Source organism: Oncorhynchus kisutch, linkage group LG5 (assembly GCF_002021735.2).
Source record: "Oncorhynchus kisutch isolate 150728-3 linkage group LG5, Okis_V2, whole genome shotgun sequence".
NCBI classification, from domain to species: Eukaryota; Metazoa; Chordata; class Actinopteri; order Salmoniformes; family Salmonidae; genus Oncorhynchus; species Oncorhynchus kisutch.
This window is the reverse complement of record NC_034178.2, coordinates 30,764,267-30,784,689: the sequence shown is the minus strand read 5'-3', so window position 1 is coordinate 30,784,689 and position 20,423 is coordinate 30,764,267. Positions and strand designations below refer to the sequence as shown.

General features: G+C 41.7%; 2 protein-coding genes across 19 annotated transcripts in view; both read left to right on the top strand.

The window, feature by feature from the left end:
* The window catches only part of zmynd10 (zinc finger, MYND-type containing 10), a 31,556-nt gene extending 28,843 nt beyond the window's left edge, over positions 1-2,713 (top strand). For all 15 annotated transcript variants that reach the window (XM_031824832.1, XM_031824835.1, XM_031824829.1 and 12 more), the window contains 4 exons: positions 811-936; positions 1,048-1,169; positions 1,322-1,447; positions 1,677-2,713. In XM_031824832.1, the coding sequence (XP_031680692.1) occupies positions 811-936; positions 1,048-1,169; positions 1,322-1,447; positions 1,677-1,812 (510 nt within the window). In that variant the 3' untranslated portion in view covers positions 1,813-2,713. The remainder of the gene's footprint in view (positions 1-810; positions 937-1,047; positions 1,170-1,321; positions 1,448-1,676) is intronic.
* LOC109890887 (ras association domain-containing protein 1) lies at positions 2,207-20,412 on the top strand. Of its 4 annotated transcripts, none has more exons than XM_020482994.2 (7): positions 2,207-2,888; positions 3,803-4,200; positions 8,411-8,535; positions 18,253-18,360; positions 18,530-18,821; positions 18,967-19,082; positions 19,186-20,412. In XM_020482994.2, the coding sequence occupies exons 2-7, from the start codon at positions 3,957-3,959 to the stop codon at positions 19,348-19,350; spliced, it is 1,050 nt and encodes a 349-aa protein (XP_020338583.2). In that variant the 5' UTR covers positions 2,207-2,888; positions 3,803-3,956; the 3' UTR covers positions 19,351-20,412. The 4 variants fall into 4 exon arrangements, with proteins under 4 accessions (XP_020338583.2, XP_020338580.1, XP_020338581.1 ...); XM_020482991.2 differs by having other exon boundaries at positions 2,613-2,888; positions 3,803-4,166; XM_020482992.2 differs by lacking the exons at positions 2,207-2,888; positions 3,803-4,200; positions 8,411-8,535 and adding an exon at positions 10,294-11,103.
* Positions 20,413-20,423: the final 11 nt, after the last annotated feature.

Here is a 20,423-nt window from a genome sequence, read left to right as displayed (position 1 = left end):
TGAGGGGTGGCCAGTCCTCTTCTGACTGTGCCGGGTGGAGATTATAACAGTACATGGCCAAGATGTTCAAACGTTCATAGACCAGCAGGGTCAAATAATAATAATCACAGTGGTTGTAGAGGGTGCAACAGGTCAGCACCTCAGGAGTAAATGGCAGTTGGCTTTTCATAGCCGAACATTCAGAATTAGAGACAGCCGTTGCAGTAGAGAGAGTGAGAGATCCATAGCCACAGGCAGAACAGTTGAAACTGGTACAGCAGCACGACCAGGTGGACTGGGGACAGCAAGGAGTCATCAGGCCAAGTAGTCCTGAAGCATGGTCCCAGGGCTCAGGTCCTCCGGGAGGGAGAGGGAAAGGGAGAGAATTAGAGAGAGCATACTTAAATTCACACAGAACACCGGATAAGACAGGAGAAATACTCCAGATATAACAGACTGACCCTAGCCCCCTGACACATGAACTACTGCAGCATAAATACTGGGGGCTGAGACAGGAGGGGTCAGAAGACACTGTATAGTATAGCCCACGAACATCTCAAATCGTATCTGATCTCCCCTCCGATTAGGAGATAGATGAGGTATCCAGCTGCTGTTTTGACTGAGGTGTTTCCTATTACTGTTATTACCATGATTGTATCTCCTTGACTATATGTGAGGATAGCATTATGATCTCTGAGAACTCTGTGCAGAATAGCGTAGGTGGTCTATCAAACAGACCACCATGCAGACCAGAGTACAATAAAAGTCCAACTCAAACTGAAACTTGAACTATGAAATGTCAGAAAATCACCCATTATATTCTGTGTGTAGTTACGAGGTTTCCTGACGGAGGTGTTAGTTGACCAGCTGCCCAACCTGGTAGAGCTCCAGCGCTTCCTCAGTCACCTCACTGTCACAGACCCTGCCCCTCCAAAGAAAGACCTCATCTTGGAACAGGTGAGGAACACACTCACACAAGGAACACGCACGCGCACACACAGGAACATGCGCACACAGGAACACAATGAATTGCTGTCATACAAATAAATACCGTCCTTTTACTGGTAGATTCCAGAGATGTGGAACAACATTATGCGGGACAATACAGGGAAGTGGAAGGCCATTGCCAAGTACCAAGTGAAGGAAACGTTCAACCCCTCAGAGAAGGACCTGAGACAGCAAGCACTCAGGTAATACTCAGCCTGGTGTTATTAGTAAAGAGACTGAATGAGACCAAAATCTTTAAGGGTGAATTTAACATTGGATGGGGTTGAGACATACGAATGTGAACCTTTCTGTCTCTGTTACAATCTATACTGTTTTTGAATCATCCTTTATCTAGACTGGCCCAGACCTATAACCTGGATGTGATGGAGAGTTTGATCCCTGAGAAGCCCAAGTGTGGAGCCTGTGGGGCCGAGGCTTCTAAGAGATGCTCCCGCTGCCAGGGAGAATGGTACTGCCAGAGGTAAGACTGGTTACAGTGAAACACCATACAGGGAAATGCACCTCCTTAAGTAAATATCAAGAGGATGGTGCTGCCACTTTTATTGTGAATCTCTTACTAGTCTTGCAACAAAAGATGTACTCAAAAGACTATGAAAAAGCCATTGGTTTTATTACCACCCCTTGGTTCAGGAGGTTCTACATTGTTCAGCTGAATGAGATTATTACGTGTTGTTGCTCTGTCCTTGTAGGGAATGCCAGGTGAAGCATTGGTCCAAACACAAGGTTGCCTGCCAGCTGATGGCCGACGGCACAGAGATGCTCCAGAAGGACCTGGCCGTAACGCCTACAGAGAGAGAGGCAGACATAACTGACATATTGGACTGAGTGATGTGAGAGAGAAGGGGCTAAGTCAATGGACAGTTCTCTACCTAAATGCCATTTGGGATGGGATTCGAATGCAGTTGGTTTTGGACTGTTTAATGTAAACATTTTGAGGTTTGTCTCGATTCAATTCCAACTTCTAGATTTGATGAATTACAATGATAATCTAACTCGTGATTAGAAGGGTTAATTTAAGTAATGAACTGCTAAACCTTTGCTATCCCTTTGATCTCAGACCTGATACTGAGTGGAACTCACAGGTTGAATTTGGGAGGGGGCAGAACTCAAGACTTTTAATAATCAGCTCTCCTCTGTTGTAGCTTTTTTGGGCTTTTTTTTAATGCTTTCTATGCTTCTGTTATATATATTGAGAGAAACAATGTGTAAGTACAAGAATAGCCTATGTTTTCGGCTACAGGTGTTTTGACTCATCATCTTGGTCAGTGATCCTGGGATCAGAATCTGCCTGTTGTTCAGGTAACAGCAAGGTATCCATTTCACGGGGTTGTATTTCAAAGTAACTTTATCCACTTGATTGTTTAGACTTTGCACACCACTTTTAAAAAGGTGTGCCTGCCATGTCTTTAACTCACACCCCGTTGTTCACGAAGTTCACAAACCGTTAATTGCATAAGCTGTCAATGGATGATTACGCAAATTATTATCCCCGTAAGGTCGTTTTTATTTGGATGTCACTGGGGTGGGGATTTCACACACCCCTCACTCCTGCTCTACTGTCCAAGACTCAGAAGCACCCCCTATGTGAAAGAATTCCGCATGTCAAGAACAGTAGGCTGCTCTTCACTTCCTTTTCTTTCTGTTATTAAATTGTTACTGCTGCATCATATGTTGGAGTGTCAGAATTGGTTGACGGGACGGTTACAAAGTAAACATGCTGCTGATAGTCGTGTTTTTCGGAAGAGTGGTATTTCCGTTATGTAGCCGATGATACATTGTTTCCAGATGCGAAGCTGTACACCTCCGCTCCGTTATTCGTAATAACTTCTATGGAAATGTTGTAAAATAGAAGAACGTTGGAGATGAAGCATCGGCTGCTGCAGGGGTGGATCCCTGTTTTGGTAAGTTGTTATACTTAAATAACATATAGCACTTTTTTAAATCGAATTATTATTAACATAAACTAAACCAGTCATAATTATGAAATAGGCTCGAGTCGGTGCAATTCTCGTGCTTCTATGTTAACCCGCATCATCAATCATTCTGGGATGCTCAACAACCTGCCTACAGTTTACAATTATTATCACGATATGTTTAAAGCCTTGAATGTTGGTGACCTATTCCAATCATAGACTTTAAAACCATGTAATTTTACATTTGATGGGATGTAAGTTTACTTTTAATTGCCTTGGAGATAGTAAATGGCAAAGGGGCTCCTTCAACAAACCAAAAAACGTCCCGTTTAGAAAATGAATGAAACAAATATATTCTGAAGCACAGATTGGTTTAATAAACTCAAAGTTCTATTTTTATTGCAGAGTAGACCACTTTATTGGTGTATTTTGAGGAAAACTGACAATTGATGTCGAGAAACAGACTTCATTCATTCATACTCAGTACACAATAGGCTAAAGTATTTTGTTCAAACCATGGTTTTAATAATAGTGAAGGAATACATAGCTGTATGGGAAGTTCTCTCCACAATTTACAGCTAAAACTGTACTGTAGTGAAGGCCTATGTCCTTGAGTTGGTGCTTCATTATGGGTGATCTTGGATTGAGGTTGTGCATTTTGCCACTATGGCCTATTTATTGCCTTACCTCCCTAATCTTACTACATTTGCACACACTGTACACAGACTTTTCTATTGTGTTATTGACTGTACGTTTGTTTATCCCATGTGTAACTCTGTGTAGTTTGTGTCGCACTGCTTTGCTTTATCTTGGCCAGGTCGCAGTTGTAAATGAGAACTTGTTCTCAACTGGCCTACCTGGTTAAATAAAGCTAAAATAAATAAAAAATGTTTTGGTCACAGGTGTGATTGCCTTTGTGTGAAGAAGGAACTGAAGCTGTGACTGACAGAATGTCTTGGGGTGAGTTCATTGAGCTACGTGAGCTGAGGCTCCATGACCCGATAGAGCTGACCAGCTGTGAGGTGCCTCACTCACCACCTCGCCTGGAGCGGGCCAATGCTCTGCGGATCAGCCCAGGGAAGGTCCCAGAGCTGCTCAGCCGGGTGGGCATCATCAGACTGCTGGGGGATAGCCTGGACTTACTGCTCACAGATGAGAGGGGAGAGGGACATGACTTCCAGCCCTGCAGCCATGCCCAGCCCACCTGGTGTGACCTGTGTGGAGGCTTCATCTGGGGACTGTACAAACAGAGCCTGCGCTGTGCCAGTGAGTCTGCCTGCTGCACAGGATTTACTTGTGTGTGAGTGCATGATTATGATTGCATGTATTAGTGGCGGTGACTTCTAAGATGATGGAGAAGGATCTTTTTTTTTTTTGTACCAATGAGCATGGCCTTCTTTCTATTACAGAGTATTGGATGACTGCCATTCATATTCCATTCACCCAGCTCAATGTAACATCGATTTAGGTTTAGGCTACTACATGATACTAAAATGTTCCCCTGTACCCATCATGAGGTTGCTACAACCTAGCCTATGAATGAACGTTTACAACATCTAGCTGATCTAGGGTGTAATCAGAATCGGTGGAATGAATACACCCCTGATCACATGCAAACACAGTTCACTTTCATAGCAGCCACATAAAAACAGCATGATCACTTTGCTCGTTGTATAAATAATTCCTTCTCACAACTATCTACACGTTCTGCTCCTCTCACCTTTTCCCTGCGCTTGTGCACTTCAGTGCACAACACAACAGCTGTCTGTGACCAGGCCTAAAAACCTTGACCGATCATGACCGATAACCACTACACAACTACACACAGCCTACGTCATTGTCACATCATAGTCAACAAAGCTACTAGAACTAACGCATTTGTAAACCCGCTACAATCATTCAATACAGTGTGCAGTTTAGCAGTTACACCGGCGACCCCGGTAACAATAAATTTATACCAAAAGCTTACCTTGACTTGGAAGAGTTTCAGTGTTAGCCATAGCCAGCTAGCTAACATAGCATCCCTCTCTGTTTGAGCCAGGTGTTTGAGTAGACTAAACTAGGTAGCTGCATTTGCTAGCTAAGTGAAAGTAAAAAATATATAACTCTCTCTCACTTGCTTCTACTTAATTTTGGAAGAAATGAATTTGTTCAAATCCATTCAACTATTGTGTTTCTCTCTCGCTGAGTCAACTACTCACCACATTTTATGCATTGCAGTGCTAGCTAGTTGTAGCTTATGCTTTCAGTACTAGATTCATTCTCTGATATTTTGATTGGGTGGACAACATGTCAGTTCATGCTGCAAGAGCTCTGATAGATTGGAGGACACTCTCCGGAAGTTGTCATAATTACTTTGCAATTCTATGGAAGGGGGTGAGAACCATGAGCTTCCAAGGTTTTGTATTGAAGTCAATGTACCCAGAGGAGGACAGAAGCTAGCTGTCCTCCGGCAACACCTTGGTGCTACACTACAGAGTGATGTTGAGGCTACTGTAGACCTTCATTTCAAAACAGTGTGTTTTAATCAATTATTTGGTGACGTGAATATATTTAGTGTAGTTTTATCTAAAAAGGATAATGTTTTTTAATTGTTGACTATTTTTATGAAATTCACTGAGAAGGATGGTCCTCCCCTTCCTCCTCTGAGGAGCCTCCACTGACATGTATGTATGCGTGAGTGCATGTCGTGATTTATGATTGTGTAGCACGTGCAATTTACTGTACTCCTCAGCCTTAATTCGCTCGACTCATTAGCTAGCTTTTGAGGTGGCATGATTGGCTAAGACGCTTGAGGGAGGACGGTCACGTGTGTTTGAGGCAGATGTCCCTGGTTCGCGCCAGGTATGGACCTGGCGCGAACCAGGTCCATACCTGCAAACGTGACGTTCTTTACAGTTGCATGTCTGTATACATGTCTGTAGACCTATACTCTCAGAATAAAGGTACAGAATTGTACTTAAAGGGGTACAAGCTTTTGTCAACGTAGTGGTACCCTGTAAGGTACGTCCATTGATTGTACCATTAGTTATAGGTACATAATTGTACCCTTGCAGTTTGTACCTTTAAAAGAGCCAAAAGGTAAATATACACTTTTTTTAGGGTACCACCACAGTGACAAGGCCATTTGTTCCTTTTAAGTGGCCAAAATGTACCTCTTCTCTATACCAAGTGCCTCGTGTGTTCACTTCTCTCCGTCATTCCCACTTCTGACACCAATGTAGCAAATTTGGGGGTAGCCCCAACCAAGTCTTGAACCTGGGTCCAGTAACTGTCAAGCCAACACCTTAACCATTGACAAGGCCGCTCAGTGATGGGTTAAAGAGATTCTCCGATACTGTTGTATACTTTTTAGCCAGTAGTTATGAAATTAGAGCTCACAAGCCAAAATTGGTCCCCGAAAGTTGTGTACTTTGTTACCGCGTCATTGTCCTCGAGCCTCTGTAGCATGTACAAAGATCCTTTTTAAAACATTTTTTTTAACTATGGGTGTTCATGAGCTGTGCACATGCTTGGCCTCACCCCACAACCTCATTGGACATAATTCCCTCTGCCAATCAACATTGTCCCTCGAGCTTGGTTGTGGCTAATTCCCATTGTTGTACAGACTAGTATGACAAGCAAGTGATTGTGATAATGTAATTTATACAATGGAAAAGTTATAACCTACTTACAGTATATGTTTGCATCAAATGACCTACACCTTTAAAATCGTTTAATGATTATATATAGGCCAGTATAGGTCTAAGTAGCCAGGCAATCCTACTCGCTTCAGATCATGACATGAACGAGCACGTATCTTGTGGACTAGATAATGGCAGGTTAGAATGTAGCAACTGCAGATGGTTTACTATGCATGTATGAGCCATACACTGACTCGTCAAGTCCAAAATGGGAGGTTTAAGAAAATAACGAGGTTGTTTTTGATACTCCGGAATGTATCTTTAAGATGGCTAAAATATTAATTACAGATCTTTATTGTCACATGCTCTTCTGTAAGCCTTTTATAAAGACTTTAGAAGTGGCAACGGACATACTCAACCTTTAACTAACATAACCACAGTCCACTTAAACTGGTACAAAACTTCAGCTCACGGGTGGCCAAAAATAACTAACTGGATGTTATGGCCCCACTAAGCTTATGATCGTACCTTTATATTCCAAATAGTATGTAAAAATGTTTACCATTATACTAGATTATCTGCACATTTACCCTAAAAGGTACCAAACAGTACCTTGTGAGATCCAATGTGTACCTCTGAAGGTATATAATGTGTATTTTGATATTTGTGTAACGCAGGGCACAACCCTAACCGTAGCCTTTTTTCTGAAATTGTATGTGTGTGAGTGTTGTAAGGTTTAACTACGGCTATGAGAATGTCTTTCAACGTATTATATAGCCTGTTTGTGCATAGGCCATTGTGTTTGTTTATGTGTGTGCCAGGCCGTATAGCTTTGGTTCATTGTTTCTCAACTGAACTAAATGGGCTTTTTGTGTCACTGGCTCCATTCACACGACACAGTATTCATTAGACCTGAATAGGCTTTAATAAGGAGTCATTGCAAATAGGTACATTACCATTTCCAGCAGCAAAGAACTAGCTGAGAACCAAACCGCTTGCCTGGAAATCCCAGACCCAGTTTTAGCTCTGGGGTATTTGTCAAAACAAGACTCACAGATTCAATCAGCAGTTGGTGGCAGTCTATTTATGAGGACGTTGAGATGGTTCTAGTGGTTTGTTGTCTCTTTGTATTGGTGCTGTCGGTTTGTTGGTATCCAGCACTGCTTTCCTCTTGCATAGTCTTTAAAGTTTCACTATAAACTTCCTTTCCTCTGGCCATACAGGGAACTAACTAGATCTAAGCTGCCTTGGGCAACAACTCACACCTGCAGTTGGCTATATTACACCAATTACATTCAGGAAGGATGTCAATGTTTCACTACCAGGCATTTCATCACAACCAGCCCTCCATCCTTTGTATTGTAATGTGTGACCATTAGATTTGTGGGGAGATAAATGTCTGAAGCGTATTGGAATATGCTGGTAAAACCTCTCCATTACATTAATCTCCTTACATTAATATACAGCTGTTTTATTTGTACAATAATCACTCTACGTTCCAGCAATACTTTTCTAATTATGTCCTGTTTGTGACCAAATTGAAGTCAAATACATCAGTGACAAGTTTTGTTCTCTGTCAAACGTGTAATGACTCACTGTGGCCAGTGGAGGACAGCAGACAATTTAGAAATCCAAAATGTCCCAAAGCTGGAGGGATGGAACGGGAGGGATCACCCAAAACTACGAAATGGATGTTTCTGAGCCAGTGGGTGCCACTTTTTTTTTATAGTCAATCTTTCCTTACATCTGTGTGTCATCGTGGCTGATCTATTCGTAGACCGTGGCCTTACAAAATGTAGAGCCCTGGTGGACGAGCCCCAACTTGAATTGCAACCCATGATCTATTCTATTAAATCCTGTTTATCATTCACCTCTCTTTTCTCACAGATTGCAGATTCACGTGTCACTACAGATGTCGAGCTGTTATCCAATTAGATTGCAGTTTGGATGGTAGCTCCATAGTTGAACAAACATGTGTTATGGAACACACCATGGAGACCGATACAGATGTGGTAAGAACCTCATGATCCGATACAGACTGTACATGCATGTCATTATGTGTTCTCTGTACTCTCACCCTCATTCACCGGCCATTTTATGTCACCTTTATTTAACTAGGCAAGTCAGTTAAGAACAAATTCTTATTTATAATGACGGGCTAATATATATATATTTTGTAAGAATAATTCACTGGCCATGTCATGGGTCATGACCACTATCTATCCACTATCTTCTAGGCCACACTGTGGTGACATGGTGTCTACATACTCACTTGTAAACACGCCTCTTCCTTTCTATCCCATCCCCCTGGAAATAATGCATTAGATCCTTTCAGATCAGGTCCTCTCTCACCATTTCCTTTAGATACAGTAGCATGGGGCATCACTTTTAGTTGTTCTTGTTGGATCTACACTCCCCTCTGTATTTATTTGGACAGTGATGCTAAAATGAGTCAATTTGTCCCTGTACTCCAGCATTTTGGATTTGTGATCAAATGTTGTATATGAGACAGTACAGAATGTCACCTTTTATTTGAGGGTATGTTTTATTGTTAAGCACTTTATCTTGTTCACCCATTTTGAAAAAGTACATTTTTCATAAATATTTGGACAAATTCCCATATAGTGTATTCAAGTAGTCAAAAGTTTAGTATTTGGCCCCATATTCCTAGCACACAATGACTACATCAAGATTGTGCAATTGCAGTTTGTTTTGATTGTGTTTCGGATGATGTTTTGCCCAATAGGAACTGAATGGTGAATAATGTATTGTGTCATTTTGGAGTCACTTTTATTGTAAATAAGAGTAGATGTTTCTGAACACTTCTACATTAATGTGAATGCTGCCATGATTATGGCTAATGAATGAATCTTGAATAATGATGAGTGAGAAAGTTGGAGGCATAAAGATAAAAAAAAAAGAAGCTAACCCCCCCATTTTATTGGTAATGGTGAGAAGTTAGCATGTCTTGTGGGTATAATTTTATGCCTCAGTAACTTTCTCACTCATTATTATTGATTAATTCATGATTATCTGTAATCATGGTAGCATCCATGTTATTGCGGGAGTGTACGGAAAACATATTCTATTCTTGTTTACAATAAAAGTGACTCCAAATGACACAATATAAAATCTACCAGTCATTTCTATTGGGCACAATATAATCTGAAACACATCCAAGACAGACTGCAAATGCATCCAACAAGTTTGTAAAGTCAAAAGCTTGATGTAGTCATTGCCTGCTAAGAATATGTGAACAAATACTAAACATTTGACTACTTTACTACACATTTAAGTGTATTTGTGCAAATACTTATATCACCTTGAAATGGGGGGACTAGATACATGCTTCCTTACAGATATCTATGAAAATACCCTCAAATAGAAGTTGACGTTCTTTACTGTCGCCTCATACGAAACATTTGATCTCAAATCCAAAAATGCTGAAGTATAGAGCCAAATAAAAAGTGTTAGCAACACGGTCCAATGAAATACGTAGGGTAGTGTATATATTTTTCTCTAAAGTGGTGCGGTTCTTTGTAAACCCCTGAGCCTACATGTCTACTTATGTCATGCATTTGCAATGTGAATACTCCAAACTCTTATCATGTGAGTACTCTACGCTCTGTTAACATGTGAATCCTCACATGATTTTCATCTTCTCAAACGCCTTTATTGTTTGTTGGCAGACAGGGAAGGGAGTGGTATGATGTCATTAGGGAGTTGGAATTTCCCCTCAGTGCCCAATCATAGCCTGTTGCGCTGGTTTTGTGTATTTTCTAATCTCAACCGCCTGGGTGGAGCCTCTGCGGGCCGGGGGAGGGAAGGTAAGGGCTAGAAGGGATACAGTTTTTTTGTCACCTTTACGTCAAAAGGTGTTGTTTTTAGCATTTTAGCTAACCCTATAACCCAACCCTTTTTTCAACCTGAACCTAATTATCCTAACCTGCTGCGTAAATTATCATAACCTGCTGCGTAAATTGTCCTAGCCTGCTACGAAAAGTGAAATTTGACAAAAACTGTATCCCATCTAGTCAAAACCAGGAGAGCGATGGAAAAGCGGGGGCTGGTCCATCATCCAGTTCTCAGCTAGTTGTGGGAAACCGAAACGTGGCCAGATTGAACAGGAAACCGACAGAAACGCGCTTTAGAACAACATTGTCGAAGTTTACAGAGATATACCTACTATACCAGCAGTCCTTATTACTTGACACTCTGTTTTAACGTTTCTGTAGTTACACGTTTATTACAGTGGGATACTACAATTTGTAGATAAGAACTCGTCTTATTAAACAGGAAACGACACCTATCAACGCTCATATCCAAGCCGAATTAGATTTTTTTTTTTTGCCGGACACATTTTGGCGAATTCTAAACACAACATCGCTCCAGACGGTTGGTTACATTGTAACAGTTTGATAATGACAGACACAGTCAGCGGTTCGGATAAAAGCCTGTCCTTTGAGAAGACGTGGGGCAGCTCCACCAGCAGCGGATACTGCAGTGGGGACTCCGATTCAGAGTTCGAGCAGTACTTCACTGCTCGCACATCATTCCTTCACAAACCCAAGAAGGAGAAGGTGAGAGGAGAACAATTTGTCAAGCAGTTGAATAAGACTTATTGAATAAGATGTTGGCTAGTCATGCCTTCGCCTTCACTGATGTTCATGCATAATAGGTGAGACTATCTTGTGTGTAGCTTCCTTTATATTATACTTTCTAATAGAGTTATGACGTGATATAGGCATAAACTCGAGTATTTCAAATAACATATCCGCGAAAATTGTCATCTGAAGTTGTCGTCATATTTTGATGTAGTAGTAACCATGATGACCACTCTTATTAAAACGTTAATTGGAATATACTGTGTTTCTCTCATATTACAATGATGACTCATATATCCCGATGCTGAGAACCGCTCAAGAGTTTAGTGAACACACCCACGATAACCCCTCAGGTTTCACAAGTCATGTACTATTCTTCTCTGGACCATTCAGAAACAAATGACTTCACTCACATTGCTTCACACCGGCAAAGCTTGCACACACAAGCATGCACAGACATCTCCGGAGGGTTTGAATGAGTAGCCTACTAGACATAAAGGGAATGGCAACATTTGATCATGTTTCATTTACTCATATTTCTACAGCATCTTGAATAAATACATTAGATAATGTTATACACAGTTGAGTCAAAACAGTAATATCAGCACAGTAAAAATGGGTGACTCCTTAGTTGACTGTTCTGGCTTCCATTTTGTGATTGCCTATTTACTAGTTGCAGGACATTTAAAGATGCTCTGGAACTTTGGCGAATACTCCGTTTTTCAAACCTCCCGCTTTGGGCTGAATGTGTCAATGTGTAGTTTAAACATGCGTAATCTATGAGCAGAAGAATTATTGTTTAACCTCAATCAACTGTTTTTCTGGAAGCTGTGCTCAGTGTTATGAGTTCAGTTAAACCGAAAGAGGGCGTGAAGGGTGCATACAGTGAAAGGTGAGGTGGATGCATAATATACGCTTTTAAGTCACAATATGGCTGACATCCATAGGTGGCGCGTGAGTTTCAAGTTTGGGGAAGCTTTTCATTTTAATTTATTGCGCCTTTTTAAAATTGCACCTTTTTTTATAATGCATCGCATTTGCAGACTAACAGAAGTGGGACCAAGTCACTATTATTCAAGTCACAAGCAAGTCACAAGGTTCGAGTCTCGAGTCAAGTCCAAGTTGTGCATTCTAAGAGCAGGTCGAGTCACATGTTTTTTCAAGTTAAGTCTCAAGTTAAGTAAAAATCTATACATGCAATGACTTGTTCAACTACAAATCTTTGTCTATTTATTGAGGCGACCAGACAGCCCCTTTCATTATTTTGTCTACAACATATTTTGATGATGTCATTGTAAAATAGGGACCTTGTAGCAGTGGTAAGGGCATGACATCAGCAGAAGACAAGGCAGGTTGATGTGCTCAGTGTAGATGTATTTTACTGGTCTTTGTGATTCAATGTTGAAATTGCCATATCATATAGCATTTACCAAATGTACACGGGCAATTGGCCTAAAGAAATGGCCACTTTATTAAGCATAACATGTCCTATCTGAATGGACACAGGTAGATGGCAAGACTGCACAGTCTCCCCTTGAGAAACCAAATGAAATCTGCCTAACAGGACCTCAAACTGGTACATGTAAGCACTTGGCCCCACCCAGGACCATACGATTACCCAATTGGCAATTACAACCAACAGGGTTTGCACAAGGTGCTAAAAGTACTTGAATTTGGCACTCTGAAATTCAACTACTGGAATACCTTGAAAGTCTGACATTTTCTCAAGTTAGTACTTCAAAAGAGAGGAGAACAGAAAATGATCAAATATGTTAATATGAAAAATATGTGAAAAATTTATTGGTCTTGCAAATTCAGGCAGACTACAGATTTTTAATTCCTCACGTGTTTCGTGCTCTGGTTGCTAGGCTAGCTCGCTCATTCCACCCACACTGCCACTCAGTCATGCAGGTACAGAACTGACTGATTTAGACGCCACCAAATGTCACATTGATAGCTAAAATGCTGGGCAAATGTAGATCCAATCCTGCCTGGCAGCATATTGATGTTTATGAATGGGTTTTACCAGACCCAACTGGGTATGTAGTGGAGGGTAAACGCTGTTTGCGCATCTTTTTATTTGATTCATTATATTTTACCCACTTATTATTGCATTCCCAGCGGTGATCAACACTCTGAAGGCTTCATGATCTGAGTTCTAATCGTGCCTACTTCTGCGAACAAGTGGAATCATGAATGATTCATGTATGCTCGTTATGTCCGCCTGCTCCCCTGGATTTGCCTTATTTATTTTTCACGGGGTTGTGGCGATATACTGCCATCCGGTGGCGACTAGAAATAATTGCATAATATGACCTATTACAAATTGGCGAGCCTTGAAAATAAATATTAGTGCTTGGGAAAGGTACTTAAGTCTCAATTTTGCAACTGTCTGTACGAACCCTGAACCAATAAACTGGTTTACAATGTAAAAGGCCATTTCCACATCCATTGGTACATACATTTGTCTTGATTAGACTTAATGATATTTCATCACCATTCGTACATGGAACAATACTTTTCTCTTATTCGACGTACTGACTCAAAAGCGTGAAAGCCACATAGCCTATTTCTGTGCATACTGAAGCATGCACACTCCTATTACGCACAACCAGACAGACACAGACACACGGACCTCCGACATAACCCGGGAAATAAGAACAATGCAAACCATACATTGAATGAAATAAACAGAAATACTACCTTGTGAGTCTTGAACGTTCATGTGCACAATAAACATTGCGCCCACTCCGAGGGTAAGAAATGGTAGGCTAAATGAAAATGTATCTTATCAAACATGAAAAAGAAATGTTTAAGTGTTAAAATAATGTTACGGGGATGGAATGATGAAACGCTAGCAATTATTGTAGGATTAGATGGAATATAGATTTACCACATGTGCATTTAAATGTGTGAAAGAAAGCAACAAAAGCATTTCAACAAGAGAATAAGTTCTCTCCACTGTCGGGAGTTTGGTGAGTACAAGTGGAGAGACACGCCTCTGGTGCGTTTTTGCCACAGTAATAATTCATTTTTAAAAACATATTCCAAATGCAAACCTGTTACGAGAATTCTATTCTCCTGTTCACTAACCAATTCAATTATGTTACCCTCAGTCTGTTATATCGGGATTTGTAAGATACTGACAGAAACGAAAACAGACAGAGGCCCAGTCTACCAAAGTTAAATGTTTATTCACGGAACGTTCTGACGTGCACAGTACAAGGATCTTCAATTTGTAGTGACACACATACTTCCACACAAACCACCCACCAATCAAGACTATGGGAGTCCGTGAGAATAGCGTCTTCCTGCCCTCCCCTAAGATAAGGAGAGGCCTGGGACTAGGAAGTTCTCAGTGTCCCAGCCAAGGTCGCCCCGAATCTGGCTCAGACAGATAGTCTGTTATCAAAATACTAGACGCATTGTTAACGTTGATTCTGACTAAGAACTACACTCCGGGATATATTACACAGTACAGTATCATAATAATCGACCTACTCTCACATACATGCATTATAATAATCGAATGATTCACATCAATGTCATACAATCACATGGTTTCAGACTTATGTAATATTCTAATCATTTATTAAAACACATTTCCTTATTAAAATCTCATAAGTAAATTATACATTTCAGGTAATTTGATTGTAGGTTTGCTGGTCCAATCAGAGGGACGAGTGTGCGTTTCACTTGTGGTTCACTTGTTGTTGCAAGGCACCATGTTGCGGCTACTGTCGCTGGCCGCGTGGAGAGTAAATCCAACGGACTCGGCGCCACAAAATGAGTGACAAAACCGTTACAAAACATGGCCAGATAATTTAAAGTCATCATTCTCAAGTCAGTCAAGTCTCAAGTTGTTTTTATTTTCTATCAAGTTGAGTTTCAAGTCATCAAGTTTGCAACTTAACGTCGTGTGACTCAAGTCCACAACTCTGCAGACTAATGTAAAAGAGGCAAATATTCCTGTGACGAGTAGATTGCATAGTCATAATTTAGGCCAGTAATATAACTCAGTCACTGTTAGCAAAACAGACCGTACTGAACAATGCATGCCTGAGTGTGTAGTGACATAGAGTAGGCCTATAATCCTTTCTTTGCACTGGAAAAATGTGGCCTTTAATAATGGCATTACTTTTCCCCCCCAAAAATGAACAGTGGTACTGATCCAATGATAAAGCCAATGAATATGCGCGCACTCACCGGGAATATGGGGATGTTCTCCACGGGTGCCAATAAGATAGGCTACTGTTCGCTCCATTGGGAGTTGAGAATTTTGATGACTAGAGACAGATCAATCTTTTCTTTGTCTTCTCTTTTCCGCAATAGCCATTCGCGTACTAAACTATGTTTTTCCTACAATCATATTTTGAAATACTGCGATAGGCCTATTTAACTGCTTTTCACTAACCGATGCAACTCAACAGTCAGCTATCTGGTAGTCTATTCGCCGCGCGCTGACCAAGCGCTTCAAACAATCCACAGCTAATTTTTAAAAGAAGCTAATGATCCTCTCTGGCCAAATTATGCTCTCTGGTGGAGTGCTTTGAATGATTTGTATTTATTTATATATAGGCATGAGTAATTATAAAGCACATTTTTGCAAATTGTATTAAATTTACTTTCGGTGGAAGCTTATCATCTTTTGATTATCCCATTATTCCTCCACCACCAAACTTTACAGTTGGCACTATGCATTCAGGCAGGTAGCGTTCTCCTGGCATCCACCAAATCGGCGGACTGCCAGATGGTGAAGCATGATTCATCACTCCAGAAAACTCATTTCCACTGCTCCAGAGTCCAATGGCGGCTAGCTTTACACCACTCAGCCGATGCTTTGCATTGTGCATGGTGATCTTAGGCTCATGTTTGGCTGCTCGGCCATGGAAACCCATTTCAAGAAGCTCCCGACGAACAGTTATTGTGCTGATATGGCTTCCAAAGGCAGTATGGAACTCCATAGTGAGTGTTGCAACTGAGGACAGACGATTTTTACGCACTATGCGCTTCAGCAATCGGCAGTCCCATTCTGTTAGATTGTGTGGTCTACCACTTCGTGACTGAGCCATTGTTGCTCCTAGACGTTTCCACTTCACAATAATGGCACTTACAGTTGACCAGGGCAGCTTTATAAGGGCAGAAATTTGCAGAACTGACTTGTTGGAAAGCATCCCTTCACGGTGCCACATTGAAAGTCACTGAGTTCTTCAGTAAGGCCATTCTACTGGCAATGTTTGTCTATGGAGATTGCATGGCTGTGTGCTCGATTTTATACACCTGTTAGTAACGGTGTCTGGCTGAAATAGCCGAATCCACTAATTTGAAGGGGTCTCCACATACTTTTGTATGTAGTGTATAATATGAACAGTCTGGCACAGTTTCTGCTCTCTGAGAGAAAGGTGTTCAGGCTGGCAGCTTCTCTCTCTGAAGTGATGCTCTGCATGGTCCTAAAGTCAGCTGACCAGTATGCTAAACAGCCGTGGCATTTTAATCGGGATTGGAATTAATTTAGCCCATTTTTACATTTTTGGTCTTGCGCATACCCAACTGATGCACCTGGCTGTGGCTGAGCCATTTCCCCTAGAATGTCCCTTACATGGGCCAGCCCCCTAGCAAGTTCAACCATATGAGTGACAGCTAGCAAGAGGCACATCATGCACACACAGCAGAGAAAGAGCGATGACGTGGTGCACATACAGTATCTGCACGTGACATAGTACGCAATTTTTGGGTACCACTTTTGGTCTGTGAGCACTACTTTCAGAATTACGAACTAAAAAGTATACAAAAGTACAGGAGAATCTCTTTAACACCCTTTCTATCTGCATTGGGATTCAGGTTATTGATCTGATTTTTCACAACTTGACATTGATTTATGTAGTTGTGGGTAGAATGAGAGTTTGAGACTTCTTCCCAGAGGACAGATCATGTTGGTGCTGATGTTAACACCTGCCAGGAGGATTTATGAGTATTGATCTATGGATCCTCCCCCCTCCCATGACAAGCATTTCGCTAAACTCGCAATAACATCTGCTAACCATGTGTATGTGACCAATGAAATTGGATTTGATTTGAAAAGCAGCTACTGTCAACAGGATCATTTTGGCCTAGCTGGTCCTTTTAATTGATACAGGAAGAAGAGTTCTGTGCATCACATGTCTTGAATGACATTCTCACACAGGAAGCGAGGACAGACCATTAGACACAGGAAGCGCATAGTTGTGGTGGTTACTGTGTCCATGGGAGACATTTAAATAACTTGTAGATGCTGGAGGCCAAATGTGAATTGCTAAAAGATGGCTGAGATTCTGTGAGGATTAGGCAGCTGACTCCACAGGATATGACTGTAAAACAGATGAAGGCTTTGTGTCTGACTCTCAAGCGGGGGGGTTGCCTGAGGGGGGCAGCTATTTTTACATGAACACAGCTTTAAGGAATGCAGTCCACAGCCTTTGCAGACATCACAAACAGCTGCAAGTTCCCTCATGATGCCTCCCTCTACAGAGATAGAAGGAGTTGAGGAACTGGGATTGGTCAGTGCTGACATCATTGTGGTCCACTGCTTCCCTATCATAGGGAAGCTATGGCTACGTTGACAGGAAGTTTGGAATCTGATGCAACCAGCGATAACTTTGTGAAAGAAGGTGTGGAGCTTACAGGAAGTTAGCACTGTGAAGCATAGGCTGCTACAGTCTGCAAAATAATATAAGTAATTTGTTTTTAGCACATTTGTTATAAGCCGTAACAAGTAGGAATGCTGTTTCTCATTCAAGACAATTTTGATTTACACCAGTCTAGTGCTTCCTTTTCTCACCAAACCCAATCTAGTCCTCTGCTCTACTGAACTCTGACCCCTGTGAACCTGACTCCCCAAGTCTCCTGAAATCGAATTTCCCCTCCGTGACCCAAAATGTTGTGGATTGTTTGTTTAGATAGGCCCACATCACACAATTCTTACAGTCATAATTTGACATGCAAAACGTTAAACCTTGGCTCTCTGCTGACACACGGTGGTAGAACACCAATGTTTCCCTTTTTTGTCTTGCACTGTCAGTTTAAGAAGACGAATGAGTTGAACATTGAGTGGCCAATTGAAATATTGACTCCCTTCTCTCTGGTCAGGATGAACAGGTTGAATGGGGGAAGCAGCAGGATCTGTCAGTCACAGAGATCCAGCAGAAGGTGAAGGAGTACAATGCTCAAATCAACAGCAACTTGTTCATGAACCTGGTGAGTAGTAACAATTGCTCTTATGCCATTGCAGTAAGTAGTAACATTGCAATTACTCTAACACTGTCTGCATTACCATGTTGTTATTGTTCAACTCCATTACTGCACAATTCAACACGAATACGTTTCGTGAGGTTGAATTCCTAAATGTTTTCATTATTTTCAACAGAACAAAGATGGCTCCTACACTGGCTTCATAAAGGTCCAGTTCAAGCTGCTACGACCCGTGTCAGTTCCCCCACCAAGAAAGGGTACTGCAACACAGGTTGGTGCGGGCAAGAAGACTGGGGGAGTTAAGCGACGCACCTCTTTTTACCTGCCCAAGGATACGTCCAAACACCTACATATCAGCTCCCGCACATGTGCTCGTGAGGTCATCGAAGCCTTGTTGAAGAAGTTCACCGTGGTGGACAACCCTGGAAAGTTTGCTTTGTTTGAGAGCACAAAGCGCCATGACCAAGGTAAGCCCGCCTCTGTCACCTCTTGTCTGTGGTCTTGCAGCAGCACGGCTTTTCTTTTTTTCTGCACCGACATCTCATTGATAAATATTAATATTAATACTGTTGTTTTATTCCGTGGTCTCTCCTTCCTCTTCCTGTATTTCAGTATTCCTGCGCAAGCTGTCTGACGACGAGAGTCCACTCCACCTGCGTCTGTGTGCTGGACCCAATGACAAAGCCCTCAGTTTGGTGTTAAAAGAGAATGAGACTGGAGAGGTCAACGTGAGTATTGAGCATTCATCGGGTATTCATTCTCAAACCAACATGGTCATTTCACATTGTGCAGCTTATACTAATGTTCCGTCTCCCTCCTCTATCTTTCCAGTGGGATGCCTTTTCTATGCCAGAGCTCAAGAACTTTGTTCGCATGTTACAACGTGAGGAGGAGGAGCATGTCAAGCAAATAGTGCAGCGCTACGCACTAGCCCGCACCAGGATGCAGGAGGCCCAAGCTGCTAGTCCCACCCCTGGTGGTTCCACCCCTGGCTGAGAAACCGCTTCCCTACGGGACTACCTGCACCTCTGACTGACAATCATCAGAAGATGACCAGTCACTGCATCCAAAGATCCCAGAGAACACAACTCGACACCTCCCTCAAAGGAGGAGAATGAAAGAGCGAATGAGAGCGAGCGGGCACATGAGAGCGAGCGGGCAAGCGCGTGTGAGTGTGAGAGAATCAGAAGTGCCATACAACTGGAGAGAGTCTGTTGTGCCTGAGAGAGAATGAGAGTTGAGAGAGAGTATGTGAAACTGTGGCTGATGAGAGACTGGCTTTGTCCAGTACTTCCTCTCATTGTGGAGGTGCCATTTGACTATCCTGGGTAAGCTACCTGACTCGTAATGTTCATCACCTGTTATTCTTGCTGGCAGCAGGGTCCATCATTTATAACTTTTGGGTAACAAATCAAAAGGCCTGTTTCTCTCCCTTACTGTCTAGCAATACAAGGGAAGCCAACCTATTAGCTCAGACAAATGTTGAACAAATTCAGATACCGTCTGCTTCAGTATCTCCAGGCCTTAATGCTAGTCAGAATAATAAGTGATGGACATTATGGGCCAGGTACTCCAGGTTTCCATTTGCCCCCAATGCCTTCCATATACCTCCTGCACATCCATACTATGATGGATGTTACTCTTTTTTGCTTTCCCTTTATGAGGCTGAGTGGGAGTGCCCCGTGTGTTGGGAGCACTGTGATTGTCAATTGAGAGGACAATCCCCAGGTCGATTTAATTGATAGGGGAATAGTCCTGAAACTTTTAACAGGAAGCTGTTGCTTTTTATAGAATGTTCGTATGTTTGTATTGTCTATATTTGTATGTTCTTTGTGACGTTCTAAAACTCTGTTAAAACAACAAAATAATAGAACTGAGAATCTGTTTCATATTATCAGCATATGTCTATATCTCTTGCAATAATAATTTGACTGTCCTTAACTATCCCCTTTTCAATTTCAACAATTTTATGTTACATCTGTCCAGTGTCAAATATTTGTTGAAATAATAATAATAGATTTGCACTGTTCACATTAAACAAGTTACTTCACAAAAGTACATGTCTTGGT